Below are 19,814 nucleotides of genomic sequence, written 5' to 3' on the forward strand. Positions count from 1 at the left end.
TGTTCTTCCATTTGTTTGTATCCTCTTTTATTTCCTTGAGCAGTGGTTTGTAGTTCTCCTTGAAGAGGTCCTTCACGTCCCTTGTAAGTTGGATTCCTAGGTATTTTATTCTCTTTGAAGCAATTGTGAATGGGAGTTCACTCATGATTTGGCTCTCTGGTTGTCTGTTATTAGTGTATAAGAATGCTTGTGATTTTTGTACATTGATTTTGTATCCTGAGACTTTGCTGAAGTTGCTTATCAGCTTAAGGAGATTTTGGGCTGAGACAATGGTGTTTTCTAGATATACAATCATGTCATCTGCAAAGAGGGACAATTTGACTTCCTCTTTTCCTAATTGAATACCCTTTATTTCCTTCTCCTGCCTAAATGCCCTGTCCAGAACTGCCAACACTATGTTGAATAGGAGTGGTGAGAGAGGGCATCCCTGTGTTGTGGCAGTTTTCAAAGGGAATGCTTCCAGTTTTTGCCCATTCAGAATGATATTGGATGTGGGTTTGTCATAGATAACTCTTATTATTTTGAGATATGTCCCATCAATACCTAATTTATTGAGAGTTTTTAGCATGAAGGGTTGTTGAATTTTGTCAAAGGCCTTTCTGCATCTATTGAGGTAATCATGTGGTTTTTGTCTTTGGTTCTGTTTATATGCTGGATTACATTTATTGATTTGCATATATTGAACCAGCCTTGCATCCCAGGGATGAAGCCCACTTAATCATGGTGGATAAGCTTTTTGATGTGCTGCTGGATTCGGTTTGCCAGTATTTTATTGAGGATTTTTGCATCAATGTTCATCAAGGATATTGGTCTAAAATTCTCTTTTTTTGTTGTGTCTCTGCCAGGCTTTGGTATCAGGATGATGCTGGCCTTGTAAAATCAATTAGGGAGGATTCCCTCTGTTTCTATTGATTGGAATAGTTTCAGAAGGCATGGTAACAATTCCTCCTTGTACCTCTGGTAGAATTTGGCTGTGAATCCATCTGGTCCTGTACTCTTTGTGGTTGGTAAGCTATTGATTATTGCCACAATTTCAGCTCCTGTTATTGGTCTATTCAGAGATTCAACTTCTTCCTGGTTTAGTCTTGGGAGGGTGTATGTGTTGAAGAATTTATCCATTTCTTCTAGATCTTCTAGTTTATTTGCATAGAGGGGTTTGTAGTATTCTCTGATGGTAGTTTGTATTTCTGTGGGATCGGTGGTGATATCCCCTTTATCATTTTTTATTGTGTCTATTTGATTCTTCTCTCTTTTCTTCTTTATTAGTCTTGCTATAGGTCTATCAATTTTGTTGATCATTTTAAAAAACCAGCTCCTGGATTCATTAATTTTTTGAAGGGTTTTTGTGTCTCTATTTCCTTCAGTTTTGCTCTGATTTTAGTTATTTCTTGTTTCTGCTAGGTTTTGAATGTGTTTGCTCTTGCTTTTCTAGTTCTTTTAATTGAGATGTTAGGGTGTGAATTTTGGATCTTTCCTGCTTTGTCTTTTGGGCCTTTAGTGCTTTAAATTTTCCTCTACACACTGCTTTGAATGCATCCTAGAGATTCTGGTATGTTGTGTCTTGGTTCTCATTGGTTTCAAAGAACATCTTTATTTTGCCTTCATTTCGTTATGTACCCAGTAGTCATTCAGGTGCAGGTTGTTCAGTTTCCATGTAGTTGAGTGGTTTTGTGTGAGATTCTCAATCCAGAGTTCTAGTTTGATTGCACTGTGGTCTGAGAGACAGTTTGTTATAATTTCTGTTCTTTTACATTTGCTGAGGAGAGCTTTACTTCCAACTATGTGGTCAATTTTGGAATAGGTGTGGTGCAGTGCTGAAAAAAATGTATATTCTGTTGATTTCGGGTGGAGAGTTCTGTAGATGTCTATTAGGTCCGCTTGGTGCAGAGCTGAGTTCAATTCCTGGGTATCCTTGTTAACTTTCTGTCTCGTTGATCTGTCTAATGTTGACAGTGGGGTGTTAAAGTCTCCCATTATTATTGTGTGGGAGTCTATGTGTCTTTGTAGGTCACTCAGGACTTGCTTTATGAATCTGGGTGCTCCTGTATTGGGTGCATATATATTTAGGATAGTTAGCTTTTCTTGTTGAATTGATCCCTTTATCATTATGTAATGGCCTTCTTTGTCTCTTTTGATCTTTGTTGGTTTAGAGTCTGTTTTATCAGAGACTAGGATTGCAACCCCTGCCTTTTTTTGTTTTCCATTTGCTTGGTAGATCTTCCTCCATCCTTTTATTTTGAGCCTATGTGTGTCTCTGCACGTGAGATGGGTTTCCTGAATACGGCACACTGATTGGTCTTGACTCTATCCAATTTGCCAGCCTGTGTCTTTTAATTGGAGCATTTAGTCCATTCACATTTAAAGTTAATATTGTTATGTGTGAATTTGATCCTGTCATTTTGATGTTAGCTGGTTATTTTGCTCATTAGTTGATGTTGTTTCTTCCTAGCCTCGATGGTCTTTACAATTTGGCATGATTTTGCCGTGGCTGGTACCGGTTGTTCGTTTCCATGTTTAGCGCTTCCTTCAGGAGCTGTTTTAGGGCAGGCCTGGTGGTGACAAAATCTCTCAGCATTTGCTTGTCTGTAAAGTATTTTATTTCTCCTTCACTTATGAAGCTTAGTTTGGCTGGATATGAAATTCTGGGTTGAAAATTCTTTTCTTTAAGAATGTTGAATATTGGCCCCCACTCTCTTCTGGCTTGTAGAGTTTCTGCCGAGGGATCCGCTGTTAGTCTGATGGGCTTCCCTTTGATGGTAACCCGACCTTTCTCTCTGGCTGCCCTTAACATTTTTTCCTTCATTTCAACTTTGGTGAATCTGACAATTATGTGTCTTGGAGTTGCTCTTCTCGAGGAGTATCTTTGTGGTGTTCTCTGTATTTCCTGAATCAGAATGTTGGCCTGCCTTGCTAGATTGGGGAAGTTGTCCTGGATAATATCCTGCAGAGTGTTTTCCAACTTGCTTCCATTCTCCCCATTACTTTCAGGTACAGCAATCAGACGTAGATTTGGTCTTTTCACATAGTCCCATACTTCTTGGAGGTTTTGTTCATTTCTTTTTATTCTTTTTTCTGTAGACTTCCCTTCTTGCTTCATTTTATTCATTTCATCTTCCATCACTGATACCCTTTCTTCCAGTTAATTGCATTAGCTCCTGAGGCTTCTGCATTCTTCACGTAGTTCTCGAGCCTTGGCTTTCAGCTCCATCAGCTCATTTAAGCACTTCTCTTTATTGGTTATTCTAGTTATACATTCGTCGAAATGTTTTTCAAATTTTTTAACTTCATTGCCTTTGGTTTGAATTTCCTCCTGTAGTTCGGAGTAGTTTGATCGTCTGAAGCCTTCTTCTCTCAACTCGTCAAAGTCATTCTCAGTCCAGCTTTGTTCCATTGCTGGTGAGGAACTGCGTTCCTTTGGAGGAGTAGAGGCACTCTGCTTTTTAGAGTTTCCAGTTTTTCTGATCTGTTTTTTCCTCATCTTTGTGGTTTTATCTGCTTTTGGTATTTGATGATGGTGATGTACAGATGGGTTTTTGGTGTGGATGTCCTTCTGTTTGTTAGTTTTCCGTCTAACAGTCAGGACCCTCAGCTGCAGGTCTGTTGGAGTTTGCTAGAGGTCCACTCCAGACCCTGTTTGCCTGGGTACCAGCAGCGGTGTCTGCAGAACAGTGGATTTTTGTGAACCTCGAATGCTGCTGTCTGATCGTTCCTCTGGAAGTTTTGTCTCAGAGGAGTACCCGGCCGTGTGAGGTGTCAGTCTGCCCCTACTGGGGGGTTCCTCCCATTTAGGCTGCTCGGGGGTCAGGGGTCAGGGGCCCACTTGAGGAGGCAGTCTGCCCGTTCTCAGATCTCCAGCTGCGTGCTGGGAGAACCACTGCTCTCCTCAAAGTTGTCAGACAGGGACGTTTAAGTCTGCAGAGGTTACTGCTGTCTTTTTGTTTGTCTGTGCTCTGTCCCTAGAGGTGGAGCCTACAGAGGCAGGCAGGCCTCCTTGAGCTGTGGTGGGCTCCACCCAGTGTGAGCTTCCTGGCTGCTTTGTTTACCTAAGCAAGCCTGGGTAATGTGGGGCTCCCCTCCTCCAGCCTTGCTGCTGCCTTGCAGTTTGATCTCAGGCTGCTGTGCTAGCTATCAGGGAGACTCTGTGGGCGTAGGACCCTCCGAGCCAGGTGCGGGATATCATCTGGTATGCCGTTTTTTTAGCCCGTGGGAAAAGCACAGTATTAGAGTGGGAGTGACCCGATTTTCCAGGTGCCGTCTGTCACCCCTTTCTTTGACTAGGAAAGGGAACTCCCTGACCCCTTGCGCTTCCCGAGTGAGGGAATGCCTTGCCCTGCTTTGGTTCGCGCACGGTGTGCTGTACCCACTGTCCTGCGCCCACTGTCTGGCACTCCCTAGTGAGTTGAACCCGGTACCTCAGATGGAAATGCAGAAATCACCCATCTTCTGCATTGCTCACGCTGGGAGCTGTAGACCGGAGCTGTTCCTATTCGGCCATCTTGGCTGCTACCTGAGTCTCTTCTGAAAATACAAGATTAGCCAGGTGTGGTGGCCCATGCCTGTAATCCCAGCTCCTCGGGAGGCTGAGGCAGGAGAATCACTTGAACCCAGGAGGCAGAAGTTGCGGTGAGCTGAGATGACGCCATTGCACTCCAGCCTGAGCGACAAGAGTGAAACTCCATTGCAAAAACAAAAAAAAAAGATAAAGATGCTCAAGCATCTGTGTTCCATTATCAGATTCAGATCAGGCTCACTAAGGAGCTAGTGTCGCCAATGCAAATTTAAAAAGTAGGATGCCCTGCTGTTTCAGGATTAGGGTTGTCTCTTTGGTCCTTCTGCCTTATATTTGCCATACGCCTGTTATGCTTCTTTTCTTTTCTCGATTTAGGTCTGGTTTTTCTTTTTTAAAAGTAAACTTCTGAAAATTTGGAATAATTTTAGATATACAGAAAAATTGCTAAAAGACTACAGAGTTCCCATATATACTGTTCACTCAGTTTCCTGTAATGTTAGCTCTTATATAGCCACATGGATACATTATATTTATTAAATACAGGAAATTAATATTGATACATTATTAGTAAGGAAACTACTTTATTTGGATTTCTGGATTTCAACTAGTTTGTCTTCTACTGTCCAGTTTGTTCCGGCATCCAATCCAGGATACTACCCAGCATGCCCCCTCCCAGGCTCCTTTGCTCTGTTTTTCAGTCTTTCCTTGAATTTCATGACCTCAATAGTTCTGAGGAGGTCAGGTACTTTGTAGAACACCCCTCGATTTGGATTTGTCTGATATTTTCTCATGTTCAGTGAATTTTAGGGAAGATTAACATAGAGATGAGGTGCTCTCCTCATGACATCATATCGTGGGGTACATGATATCAAGTTGAGTTATCACCAATCATGTTGACGATCTGGTTTCATTTCTGACCTGGAAACAACCTGCCTCATTCTTCTTTGATCTGTATGGTACCCTGGTTGCTTCTTATTTTCAGAGATCCTGGAATGCTTATCCTTTTTCTGTGTTTTGATATTTGTGTCCTTTTCATTTCTATATGTTTTAACTAATTTTTTCTCTGTTTCTCTGACTCTTGCTTTTCACGTGTTCCCTTTTGCTGTATAAAATCTCATCACTGAGGTTCACTGACCTACAGATATTCCAACCTATTGTCATTCATGTTCTAACTTGAAAATAGTAGAGATAAAGTCAAAGACAATATTAAATTTTGTTCAGTAATCTTCTGTTTAAAATATAGGGAACAGGCAATACATATTAGGAGGGTTTTTAAGAAAATGGTTAAATAATTTTATGATGGACAGAGTAAGCTTCACTGATGTAGAATATCCCCTTATCCCAATGATGACACCTAAATAGGTATTTTAGTGTAGCACGTGACCTATTCATTCATAAGAGGTAACAGGTTAGTTACAGGTAGATTTTTTTAATCCTATGTAAATCCTTAGACTGGGTTTATTTGTGTGGAAATAGTAAAAATCCATTATAAAATAAGTAAATATTAAATTTTTTGATGTTTTGTTGCAGATTTTAAATCACATGTAGCCTGAGAAATGTAATGAGGATGTTTTAAGCATTGTTTGGAGAGATTAATTGATATAAAACTGTTGTTTTGCTTCTTGTATTAAATTTGTCTTCACTCTCAGTTGTTTTGAATTCTCTAGGAACAAATATCCTATATTATTCCAATAGATGAGAAACTGTACACTGTGCACCTTAAACAAAGGTAAATTTTTATTCTTTAGTTTTGGATTTTATTTTATTTCTATGAAGCTGTTTACTTGCAATAGAAAATGGAGTATGAGAAAAATTCATGGAGTTATTAATTTTTTAATTGTCTTAAGTAAACAGATGCTCTCCTGTGACTTAATTCAACTTTTGGTTTTAATGTCTCAAGTATTCTTTGGTAAATGGGAGTTAGGACAAAAAACAGGGACTTATCTCCTGAAGATTGATTTATGATATTAAGTTGGCAGGACCAGCAGGACCTATATCATCAGGGCAGATGTCACAAAAATAAGTAAATCTGTAGCTGGTTTATATCTGTTAGGGTTTTATCAGAGAAGTGGGATGACCATGAGGAATATGGGATAGGGGTATAGTGTTGCAGAGCTGGCGAATAGTTTATAGAAAATAGTCCTAGCTATATGCCACTCTTCAGAGAATTACTAAATAATTGAAATAATTTTCTATAGGGTTTAATTCTCTGATGCAAACCCAGTTGGGAAAGGCTGGCTTGGAAGTAATTTGTGACATTCAAGAGGACAGCTTCAGCTAAACTAGTAAAACTAGACTACATGGCATTGGAGAGAGGTGGATTATGAGAAACTAGAGGTAGCAATTATAGACTTTTTCAAAAACATCCCTCAGAGAAAAAAGAGGCTTACATGAATATTTTTGAAGAAAGAGAAAAAGTATTTTGGTTGATGGAAAATTTCTTAAGGAGAAGAAAAGAGAGATGAAAGATGTAAACAAGCTGGGTGCGGTGGCTCTCATCTGTAATCCCAGCACTTAGGGATGCTGAGGCAGGTGGATCAAACTCTTGAGGTCAGGAGTTTGAGATCAGCCTGCCCAACATGGTGAAACCCCGTCTCTACTAAAAAATACAAAAATTAGCCAGGCATGGTGGCATGCGCCTGTAATCCCAGCTACTCAGGAGGCTGAGGCAGGAGAATTGCTTGGACCTGGGAGGCAGAGGTTGCAGTGAGCCGAGATGCTGCCACTGCACACCAGCCTGGGTGACAGAGTGAGACACTGTCTCAAAAAAAAAAAAAAGGTGTAAACAAGTTGTTTATTGTGTGTAAGATACTAAATAATTCTCCCAAAGACAAGGTTAACTTACTCTTTTAGGCAGAAGAGAAAAAGAATATGGTGGACGATAATGCAAAGATCTTTGTGAAGAGTATGAAGGAAAGTTAGAGAGCTCATATTGCATTTGAACGTCTTACTAAGACTATAAGCAGTGTTGAGAAACTGAGGGACCAGAGCTTGGGAGAGGGATAGGGCATGTGTATATCGTTTTGAGAAATTAACTGCTTAATGATTATGATAGCCTAATGACCATTAGGAAGCTACTGCAAATAGTTTATATGAAAAATAATGAGAAGCAGAACTATGACTACATAGAGATAGGGAGTTTCCTTTTTTTTTGTGTGAGTGTTTTTTAGTTCTTTTTTTTTTAAATTATACTTTAAGTTCTAGAGTACATGTGCACAACGTGCAGGTTTGTTACCTAGGTATACATGTGCCATGTTGGTTTGCTGCACCCATCAACTTGTCATTTACATTAGGTATTTCTCCTAAAGCTATCCCTCCCCCAGTCCCCCACCCCCCAACAGGCCCTGGTGTGTGATGTCCCCCGCCCTATGTCCATGTGTTCTTATTGTTCAACTCCGACCTATGAGTGAGAACATGCGGTGTTTGGTTTTCTGTCCTTGGGATAGTTTGCTTAGAATGATGGTTTCCAGTTTCATCCATGTCACTGCAAAGGACATAAACTCATCCTTTTTTATGGCTGCATAGTATTCCATGGTGTATATATGCCATATTTTCTTTATTCATTCTAGCATTGATGGACTTTTGGGTTGGTTCCAAGTCTTTACTATTGTGAATAGTGCCACAATAAACATATGTGTGCATGTGTCTTTATAGTAGCATGATTTATAATCCTTTGGGTATATACCAAGTAATGGGATCGCTGGGTCAAATGGTATTTCTACTTCTAGATCCTTGAGGAATCACCACACTGTCTTCCACAATGATTGAACTAATTTACACTCCCACCAACCGTGTAAAAGGGGTTGCTGTTTCTCCATATCCCCTCCAGCATCTGTTGTTTCCTGACTGTTTAAAGATTGCCATTCTAAGTGGCGTGAGATGGTATCTCATTGTGGTTTTGATTTGCATTTCTCTGATGACCAGTGATGATGAGCATTTTTTCATATGTCTGCTGGCTCCATAAATGTCTTATTTTGAGAATTGTCTGTTCACATCCTTTGCCCACTTTTTCATGGGGTTGTTTGCTTTTTTTCTTGTAAATTTGTTTAAGTTATTTGTAGATTCTGGATATTAGCCCTTTGTCAGATGGGTAGATTGCAAAGATTTTCTCCCATTCTGTAGGTTGCCTGTTCACTCTGATAATAGTTTCTTTTGCTGTGCAGAAGCTCTTTAGTTTAGTTAGATTCCATTTGTCTATTTTGACTTTTGTTGCCATTGCTTTTGGTGTTGTAGTTGTGAAGTCTTTGGCCATGCCTCTGTCCTGAATGGTATTGCCTAGGTTTTCTTCTAGGGTTTTTATGGTGTTAGGTCTCACATTTAAGTCTTTAATCCATCTTGAGTTAATTTTTTGTATGGTGTAAGGAAGGGATCGAGTTTCAACTTTCTACATATGGCTAGCCAGCTTTCCCAGCACCATTTATTAAATAGGAATCCTTTCCCCATTTCTTGTTTTTGTCAGGTTTGTCAAAGATCAGATGGTTGTAGATGTCTGGTGTTATTTCTGAGGCCTCTGTTCTGTTCCATTGGTCTATATCTCTGTTTTTGGTACCAGTACCATGCCGTTTTGGTTACTGTGGCCTTGTAGTATAGTTTGAAGTCAGGTAGCGTGACGCCTCCAGCTTTGTTCTTTTCGCTTAGGATTGACTTGGCTATGCGGGCTTGTTTTTGGTTCCATATGAACTTTAAAGTAGTTTTTTCCAATTCTGTGAAGAAAGTCATTGTAGCTTGATGGGGATGGCATTGAATCTATAAATTACCTTGGGCAGTATGGCCATTTTCATGATATTGATTCTTCCTATCTATGAGCGTGGAATGGTCTTCCATTTGTTTGTGTCCTCTTTTATTGCATTGAGCAGTGGTTTGTAGTTCTCCTTGAAGAGGTCCTTCACATCCCTTGTAAGTTGGATTCCTAGGTGTTTTATTCTCTTTGTAGTAGTTGTGAATGGGAGTTCACTCATGATTTGGCTCTCTGTTTGTCTATCATTGGTGTATAGGAATGCTTGTGATTTTTGCACATTGATTTTGTATCCTGAGACTTTGCTGAAGTTACTTATCAGCTTAAGGAGATTTTGGGCTGAGATGATAGGGTTTTCTAAATATACAATCATGTCATCTGCAAACAGGGACAATTTGACTTCCTCATTTCCTAATTGAATATCCTTTATTTCTTTCTCTTGCCTGATTGCCCTGGCCAGAACTTCCAACAGTACGTTGAATAGGAGTGGTGAGAGAGGGCATCCCTGTCTTGTGCGGGTTTTCAAAGGGAATGCTTCTCATTTTTTCCTATTCACTATGATATTGGCTGTGGGTTTGTCATGAACAGCTCTTATTATTTTGAGATACGTTCCATCAATACCTAGTTTATTGAGAGTTTTTAGCATGAAGGGTTGTTGAATTTTGTCAAAGGCCTTTTTTGCATCTATTGAGATCATCATGTCATTTTTATCATTGGTTCTGTTTATGTGATGGATTACGTTTATTGATTTGCATATGTCGAACCAGCCTTGCATCCCAGGGATGAAGCTGAGTTGATCGTGGTGAATAAGCTTTTTGATGTGCTGCTGGATTTGGTTTGCTAGTATTTTATTGAGGATTTTTGCATCGATGTTCATCAGGGATATTGGCCTAAAATTCTCTTTTTTGTTGTGTCTCTACCAGGCTTTGGTATCAGGATGATGCTGGCCTCATAAAATGAGTCAGGGAGGATTCCCTCTTTTTCTATTGATTGAAATAGTTTCAGAAGGAATGGTAACAGCTACTCTTTGTACCTGTGGTAGAATTTGGCTGTGAATCCGCCTGGTCCTGGGCTTTTTTTGGTTGGTAGGCTATTAATTATTGCCTCAATTTCAGAACCTGTTATTGGTCTATTCAGAGATTCAACTTCTTCCTGGTTTAGTCTTGGGAGGGTGCACGTGTCCAGGAATTTATCTATTTCTTCTAGATTTTCTAGTTTATTTGCATAGAATTTATCCATTTCTTCTAGATTTTCTAGTTTATTTGCATAGAGGTGTTTATAGTATTCTCTGATGTTAGTTTGTATTTCTGTGGGATTGGTGGTGATATGCCCTTTATCATTTTTTATTGCATCTATTTGATTCTTCTCTCTTTTCTTCTTTATTACTCTTGCTAGCAGCCTATCAATTTTGTTGATCTTTTCAAAAAACCAGCTCATGGATTCATTAATTTTTTGAAGGGATTTTGTGTCTCCATCTTCATCAGTTCTGCTCTGATCTTAGTTATTTCTTGCCTTCTGCTAGCTTTTGAGTTTCTCTGCTCTTGCTTCTCTAGTTCTTTTAATTGTGATGTTAGGGTGTTGATTTTAGATCTTTCCTGCTTTCTCTTGTGGGTATTTAGTGCTATAAATTTCCCTCTACACACTGCTTTAAATGTGTGCCAGAGATTCTGGTACGTTGTGTCTTTGTTCTCATTGGTTTCAAAGAACATCTTTATTTCTCCCTTCATTTCATTATGAACCCAGTAGTCATTCAGAAGCAGATTGTTCAGTTTTCATGTAGTTATGTGGTTTTGAGTGAGTTTCTTAATCCTGAGTTCTAATTTGATTGCACTGTGGTCTGAGAGACAGTTTGTTGTGATTTCTGTTCTTTTACATTGCTGAGGAGTGTTTTACTACCAATGATGTGGTCAATTTTAGAATAAGTGTGATGTGGTGCTGAGAAGAATGTATATACTGTTGATTTGGGGTGGAGAGTTCTGTAGATGTCTGTTAGGTCCGCTTGGTACAGAGCTGAGTTCAAGTCCTGGATATACTTGTTAACCTTCTGTCTTGTTGATCTGTCTAATATTGACAGTGGGGTGTTAAAGTCTCCCATTATTATTATGTGGGAGTCTAAGTCTCTTGTAGGTCTCTAAGGATTTGCTTTATGAATCTGGGTGCTCCTGTATTGGGTGCATATATATTTAGGATAGTTAGCTCTTCTTGTTGAATTGATCCCTGTACCATTATGTAATGGCCTTCTTTGTCTCTTTTGATCTTTGTTGGTTTAAAGTCTGTTTTATCAGAGACTAGGATTACAACCCCTGCTTTTTCTTTTTTTGTTTTCCATTTGCTTGGTAGATCTTCCTCCATCTCTTTATTTTGAGCCTATGTGCATTTTTAAGTGGCACATGAGATGGATTTCCTGAATACAGCAGACCGATGGGTCTTGACTCTTTAAATCCAATTTGCCAGTCTGTGTCTTTTAATTGGGGCATTTAGTCCATTTACATTTATGGTTAATACTGTTATGTGTGAATTTGATCCTGTCATTATGATGTTAGCTGGTTATTTTTCCCATTAATTGATGCAGTTTCTTCATAGCATTGATGGTGTTTACCATTTGGCATGTTTTTGCAGTGGTTGGTACCAGCTGTTCCTTTCCATGTTTAGTGTTTCCTTCAGGAGCTCTTGTAAGGCAGGCCTGGTGGTGACAAAATCTCTCCGCATTTGCTTGTCTGTAAAGTATTTTATTTCTCCTTCACTTATGAAGCTAAATTTGGCTGGATATGAGATTCTGGGTTGAAAATTCTTTTCTTTACGAATGTTGAATGTTGGCCCCCACTCTCTTCTGGCTTGTAGGGTTTCTGCCGAGAGATCTGCTGTTAGTCTGATGGGCCTCCCTTTGTTGGTAAGCCGACCTTTCTCTCTGGCTGCCCTTAACATTTTTTCCTTCATTTCAACCTTGGTGAATCTGACAATTATGTGTCTTGGGGTGCTCTTCTCAAGGAATATCTTTGTGGTGTTCTCTGTATTTTCTGAATTTGAATGTTGTCCTGCCTTGCTAGGTTAGGGAAGTTCTCCTGGATAATATCCTGAAGAGTGTTTTCTGTCTTGGTTGCATTTTCCCTGTCACTTTCTGGTACACCAATCAAACATATATTTGGTCTTTTCACATAGTCCCTATATTTCTTGGAGGCTTTGTTAGTTTCTTTTCATTCTTTTTTTCTCTAATCTTGTCTTCTCGCTTTATTTCATTAATTTGATCTTTAATCACTGATATCGTTTCTTCCACTTGATTGAATCGGCTATTGAAGCTTGTGCATGCATCTTGAAGCTCTCGTGCCACGGTTTTCAGCTCCATCAGGTCATTTAAGGTCTTCTCTACACTGTTTATTCTAGTTAGCCATTCATCTAACCTTTTTTCAAGATTTTTAGCTTCCTTGTGATGGGTTACAACATGCTCCTTTAGCTTGGAGAAGTTTGTTATTACCGACCTTCTGAAGCCTACTTCTGTCAACTCGTCAAACTCATTCTCTGTCCAATTTTGTTCCCTTGCTGGCGAGGAGCTGTGATTCTTTGGAGGAGAAGAGGCACTCTGTTTTTTTGGAATTTTCAGCTTTTCTGCTCTGGTTTCTCCCCATCTTTGTGGTTTTACCTACCTTTAGTCTTTGATGTTGGTGTCCTACAGATGGGGTTTTGGTGTGGTTGTCCTTTTTGTTGATGTTGATGGTATTCCTTTCTGTTTGTTAGTTCCTTTTAATAGTCAGACCCCTCAGCTGCAGGTCTGTTGTAGTTTGCTGTAGGTCCACTCCAGACCCTGTTTGCCTGGGTATCACCAGTGGAGGCTGCAGAACAGCAAATATTGCTGCCTGATCCTTCCTCTGGAAGCTTCATCCCAGAGGGGCACCTGCTTGTTTGAGGTGTCTGTCGGCCGGCCCCTACTGGGAGGTGTTTCCCAGTCAGGCTACATGGGGGTCAGGGACCCATTTGAGGAGGCAGTCTGTCTACCCTTGGAGCTCAAACGCTGTGCTGAGAGAACTCCTGCTCTCTTCAGAGCTGTCAGACAGGATATTTAAGTCTGCAGAAGGTGTCTGCTGCCTTTTGTTCTACTATGCCATGCCCCCAGAGGTGGAATCTATAAAGGTATTAGGCCTTGCTGAGCTGTGGTGGGGTCTGCCCAGTTCGTGCTTCCTGGCCACTTTGTTTACACTGTAGGCTATTCAAGCCTCAGTAATGGCAGATGACCCTCCCCCCATTAAGCTGCAGTGTTGCAGGTCAATCTCATACTGCTGCACTAGCAGTGAGAAAGGCTCCATGGGCATGGGACCTGCTGAGCCAGGCACGGGAGGGTATCTCCTGGTCTGCTGGTTGCTAAGATTGTGGGAAAAGTGCAGTATTTGGTCAGGAGTGTACTGTTTCTCCAGGTACAGTCTGTCACAGCTTCCCTTGGCTAGGAAAGGTAAATCCCCTGACACCTTGTGCTTCCCGGGTGAGATGACATCCCACCCTGGTTCAGCTTGCCCTCCATGGGCTGCACCCACTGTCCATCCAGTCCCAGTGAGATGAACCAGGTACCTCAGTTGGAAATGCAGAAATCACCGCTCTTCTGTGTTGATCTTGCTAGGAGCTGCAGACCAGAGCTGTTCCTATTTGGCCATCTTGGAAGAAAGCCTCCCTTTTTTTGTTTTTGAGAAATGCTGATGTGGCAGAAAAAAGATGTAGTAACAGATTGACTATAGTGGTGGCAGGGATTTGGTAGGGTAGAGGGAGGATGAGAACAGACCTGAGTCAGGTATTATGGCTCCCTGTTGGAGATGCTGGATATGAAGTGCTCGTGGGATATCCCATGGGGGGAAATGTCCTGATGGCAGTTAATTTAGTTTAGAATGGGGGAGAGAAGTGTCAGTATCCACATTCTTTCATGATGTAAACTCTCTGCAAATTAGGCCTAGAAGAGATATACCTTAACACAATAAAGGTCATATATGACAAAGCCATAGCTAACATCATACTCAGTGGTAAAAAGTTGAAAGTTTTTCATCTAATATCAGGAACAAGATTAAGATGCCTATTTTCTTTCACCTCTTCTATTCAACATAGTATTGGAAGTCCTAGCCAGAGCAATTAGGCAAGAACAATGAATAAAAGGCATCCTAATGGGAAAGAGAGATGTTAAATTGTTCCTGTTGCAGGTGACATGATCTTATATGTAGATTATTTATAGAAGACCCTAAAGACTCCACCAAAATTTGTTAGAACCAATAGACAAGTTCAGTGAAGTTGTGGGATATAAAATCAACATACAAAAATCATAGCATTTCTATAGATTAATAACAAATTTTCCAAAAATGAAATCAAGAAAACAACCCCATGTACAATAGCTACAAAAAATAAAATACTTAGGAGTGAGTTAACCAAGGAGGTGAAAGATCTGTATACCAAGAGCTAGAAAACATGATGAAAGGAATTGAGGAAGACACAAATAAATGGAAAGAACATGAATTGGAAGAGTTAATATTGTTAAAATGTCCATACTGTCCAAAATGATCCACAAATCCAATGCAATCCCTACCAAAATTCCAATGACATTTTTCAGAGAAGTAGTAAAATTCCTATGGCACCCCAAAAGGCCCTGAATAGCCAAAGCACTACTGAACAAAAAGAACAAAGCTGGAGGCATCACACTACCTGACTTCAAATATATTGCAAAACTATAATACTCAAAGCAACCTTTTTATATAAGTAGTAAATTAAACCACAGAAATGAACAAGATAAATCTATACAGGTGGGGGTGAATGTTAAAGGTAAGAAAGAGAAACAGCCTAGAATTGAATGCCATAGAAGCATTTAAGGGATGAAGGAAGGATCCAAATAAAGGGACTTAGAAACGTAGAAAGACAGGAGAACCAGGAGGAAGTGGTATCTATCATTATCGCTGAAGAAGAGATGGTTTCAAGAAGGGGAATGTGGTCCACAGTATGAAGTACTTGAGAATATTTTATTTATTTACTTTTTTGTTTTATTTATTTTAAAATTATTTTTATTCTTTATTTATTTATTTTTGAGACAGGGTCTCTCTCTGTCACCCAGGTTGGAAAGCAGTGGTGCGATCTCAGCTCACTGCAGCCTTGAACTCCTGGCTCAAGTGATCCTGTTGCCTCAGCCTCCCAAGTAGCTGGGACCACGTGAGCATACCACCACACCTGGCTAATTTTGGCATTTTTGGTAGAGATGAGGTTTTGCCTTGTTACCCAGGCTGGTCTCGAACTCCTGAGCCCAAAGCAATCCCTCCACCTTGGCCTCCGTAAGTTTTGGGATTATAGGAGTGAGCCACCCCGCCTGGCTGCTTCAGAGTGTTTTTACTTGATGTAATACTGTCTTTTGGGTTGGACAGTCAGGAGGTCATTAGTAATTTTTGTGAGATCAGTTTGAGTGGAGGCTTTCCAACAGAAGCTAGTGTGGGTGGCCTAATTAAGTGACGGTGGGTTGAAGAGTGAACATGAAGTGAGGAAGCATAACTAAAATAGCATCATGAGTACAGGGATTAATACCAAAGTTGAACTTAGATTGGACATTTCAGTACATATGCTCAGATGAATATGACCTTTATGCAATACTCTTCCACGTCATTATAAAAGTAATACATGTGCATAGTAATAAGGCTTTAGAAAGAATGTAAGAACAGAAAACCCTTGCAATCCAACATCCAGTTTATGTCTATTAAATTTTTTTTTTTTTTTTTTTTGAGACAGAGTCTTGCTATGTCACCCAGGCTGGAGTGCAGTGGTGTGATCTCGGCTCACTGCAACTTCTGCCTCTTGGGTTCAAGGAAGTCTCCCACCTCAGCCTCCTGAGTAGCTAGGATTATAGGCACCTGCCACCACACCCGATTAATTTTTGTATTTTTAGTAGAGACGGGGTTTCACCATGTTGGCCAGGCTGGTCTCAAACTCCTGACCTCAGGTGATCTGCCCACCTTGGCCTCCCAAAGTGTTGGGATTACAGGTGTGAGCCACGACGTCCAGCTGTCTTTTACATTTTAGAATGCTCTTCTTTCAGTCTCTTCTTTTTTTCTTAAAAGGAGTCCATTAAGGTAGGAAAACTATTTTGAGTAAATGTATATTGCTTTAAGTAAACATTAAATATATGTCAAAAGAAAATACTTACTTTACATCAGGTTGACAGACGTTTTCTCTAAAGATTCAGATAGTAAATGTTTTAGACTTTGAAGACTATATGTTCTTTGTCAAAACTAGTTAACCTCTCATCTTATAGCGTGAAAAGAGCCATGACAATATGTGGGTGAATGGGTATGGCTGTGTTTCAATAAACCTTTATTTACAAAACAGAGGGTGGGTCAGATTTTGGCTGAGAGTGTTAAGTTTACTGTGTTTTTACATGTTTCAAAAAGAATAATTAAAAAAATTTCCTCTTTTTTTATATTCAGATATTTTTTAGCAGATAATTTTATGATTTATTTGTACAATCAAGGATCCATGAATGCTCATTCTTCAGATATTCAGGTAAGATTTAAATTCTGTGTTTTACAGTTTTTAAATTTTTTTTACATTAAATAAATGCTTTATTATACAGAAGTCTCTCAGGATTCACAGGGGATATATTTAAGACATTTATTGATTAATGATCAGGGTTTCCTGAAGTTTTGGTAAAGACAAATTAGATTGACTTAGCACCTTACCCACTGCTGAGAACATAGTCACTATTTTTTTTATTTAAGTGATATTTTGTTAAATAAAATATTTATTATTTACTTATATTTTGTTTGTAAGAATATAAATTAACAAGAAAAGTGGACACGAATGTTATGAGACACAAATCACAGATCAAAAACTCTTTGTTTTTTTCTTAACTCTTCCTCATCTCATCCATCATTTATACATCCATAAATCCTATTGACCCTGCCCTTCAAACTAAGTGTCCAGCATCCACCTTCTTCCTCTGCCTTCATCCACTGAGACCACCCATTTCCAAGTAAACATCATCTCTAGTTTGGATCATTGCCATAACTTCCTGAATAATCTCCCTGCTTCCTCACTTTGTCCATCCCTTCATTTTATTTATTTATCCCTTTATTTTATTCATTTATTTTTGTTTTTATTTATTTATTTTGCCCCGGCTAGAGTGCAATGGTGCGATCTCGGCTCACTGAAACCTCCACCTCCTGGGTTCAAGCGATTCTCCTGCCTCAGCCTCCCGAGTATTTGGGATTACAGGCATGCACCACCATGCCCAGCTAATTTTCTGTCTAAACCCTATCAAGAGATAGGGTTTCACCATGTTGGCCAGGCTTGTCTCGATCCCCTGACCTCAGGTGATCCGCCTGCCTTGGCTTCCCACAGTGCTAGGATTACAGGTGTGAGCCACCGCGCCCAGCCTCAGTCAGTTCTCAACATGGTGACCATATTGATCCTGTTAAGACATAGTCAGATTACCCTGCTTCTCTGCTCAGAACCCTCCATGGATGGCCTCCCACCACTTACAGAGTGAAGGCCAGAGTCACCTGGTACCCTTTCACCTCTCTGACCTCATTTCCTGTTATTCTCTACCTCATTCACTTTGATCCAGCATTGTTGTTCTTCAAATATAACAGCTATGTTCTCCTTTCAAAGACCTCATACTTTCTATTTCCTGGTATCCAAATGCTTGTTCTTTCCCAACAGACCCATATGTTTTTCATCCTCATTTCCTTCAGGTCTTTACTCAAAATCACCCTATTAGTCCTTGACTAACCCCTACTTTAAATTGGTCTCCTACTCTTAATACTCTATTTCCTTTATCTTTTTTTTGCCTTTTTCCCATGGCAGTTATCAATACATGATGTATCATATATATTCTATTTATTTACTTTATTTTCTGTCTCCCCAGTGCAATATAATCAACCCGAGGGCAGGGCTTTTGGTCTGTTTTATTTACTGATGTAACACCAGTGCCTAGAAAAGTGCCTAGCACATACTTGGAATATAATAAAAATTTGCTGAAATATTAAATTAGATATGTTGCTTCACTTACATTGGATGGGATCATCATTTTGCTTTATTGCTCCCTTTTCCTTCCCTTAGTTCCATCATAAAGCAGTGTGTTAATAAGAAATCTTAACTTTATTTATAATAAAATTTATAGCACCATCAAATATTGAAAATTATATAATTTTCACATCTGTGACAATGTTTGTGACTCTGTGTGTCTCTAGCTTGATTGTACTGTGCTCAGAGACCAACTCTATACAATTTAATTCCTTTGTAATCTGTTGAGTCCTGCTTTATGGCCTGGAGTATGGTTTCTATTTTGTAGATGTTCCATGAGTGTTTAGAAAGCTTATATTCTAAAGTTTTTAGGTATAGTATTTTGCATATGTTAACTAGGTCATACTAACCACGTTGTCTAAACCTCCTGTAGATTCTGAACTCTTGATCTATCAGTTACTATGAGAAATTAACTTTAAAAAACTTTTTTATAACTGTAGATTTTTAAATTTTTACTATTCTTTCAATTGTGACTTTATATATTTTGAAGCTGTGTTATTAAGTGAATGCCAATTTGGAATACTTGTGTCTTCCCGGCAAATTGAAATGCTTATCATTACCAAATGTCCCTGTTTATCTCTAGAATGTTTCTGGCGTTAAAGTCCACATTTCCTCTCTTAGTGCAAATTCAGAATCATCTTTTGGTTTGTGTTGGCATCTAGCCCTTCAATCTTCCTGTGTCATTGCATTTTTATGACTCTTTTTTAGCATCATATTAATTGAGTTTTTAAAGAAATCCAGATTCATCATCTTTGTCTTTTAATTGAGGATCTAAATTTATGTACTGGAAGATATTTTTACCTAAAACATGAGACAACATTTTGGAAGCAGGGTGTAAAATAGTAATCTCAAGTCATAATCTATTATAAAGTGTAGTTAACATAGTGTAAGTGGCAATTATGGGGAGAATTTTTTTCTGAATTTCACTTTACTTGTACTGATATAAATCACGGAGCCTGTGAAAAATATTCAGAAGATTCTATCAAGTATAGAAGTAGGAAATCACTAGAAAGTTTTATTACTTCCTAAGTAACTACTTTACTTTTTTTCTTTCCTAGACTCAATGCTACTATCAAGGAAATATTGAAGGATATCCAGATTCCATGGTCACACTCAGCATGTGCTCTGGACTAAGGTTGTTTTCTATTGTTGATTACAGAACATCTTAGTTATGATATTTGGCTGCAGTGAATTTGTTCTCTTTGTATTAAGTGTGGGGCTGAAGGAGGATTCCTATGTGGAGATTATTTAATGATATCCCCCTCTGAACATATTTCCAATTCTCTTATTTCTCTTCACTTTCCTCAGTGACCAGAGACATTTCTAACCTTTCCAAAGGTTTAGATTTCCTAGTCTCCTTGCTCTATGTCTTATGTTTCCTTAACCACAGAAAAGACAATTGAACATGTTTGACTACAAGTGTTGTAGGAGCTAAGTTTAGGACAGCTCAGTCACTGTCTTGGAAAACAGGGAAATTAATCACTGTAATGCTGTATACTTGCACACTTAGCAATTGATTAGGTCATTTCTGTTGCTTTTATA

The 19,814-nt window shown here is 39.2% G+C and overlaps 1 protein-coding gene across 29 annotated transcripts in view; it reads left to right on the forward strand.

The window, feature by feature from the left end:
• The window catches only part of ADAM32 (ADAM metallopeptidase domain 32), a 203,450-nt gene that overhangs the window by 35,530 nt on the left and 148,106 nt on the right, over positions 1 to 19,814 (forward strand). For all 29 annotated transcript variants that reach the window (XR_008527866.2, XR_008527867.2, XM_054561463.2 and 26 more), the window contains exons 3-5: positions 6,178 to 6,239; positions 16,676 to 16,751; positions 19,331 to 19,407. Coding sequence is in view for 27 of the 29 variants with exons in the window: in XM_054561463.2 (XP_054417438.1) it covers positions 6,178 to 6,239; positions 16,676 to 16,751; positions 19,331 to 19,407 (215 nt within the window). In the remaining 2 variants the exon portion in view is untranslated. The remainder of the gene's footprint in view (positions 1 to 6,177; positions 6,240 to 16,675; positions 16,752 to 19,330; positions 19,408 to 19,814) is intronic.

This window comes from Pongo abelii, chromosome 7 (assembly GCF_028885655.2).
Source record: "Pongo abelii isolate AG06213 chromosome 7, NHGRI_mPonAbe1-v2.0_pri, whole genome shotgun sequence".
NCBI classification, from domain to species: Eukaryota; Metazoa; Chordata; class Mammalia; order Primates; family Hominidae; genus Pongo; species Pongo abelii.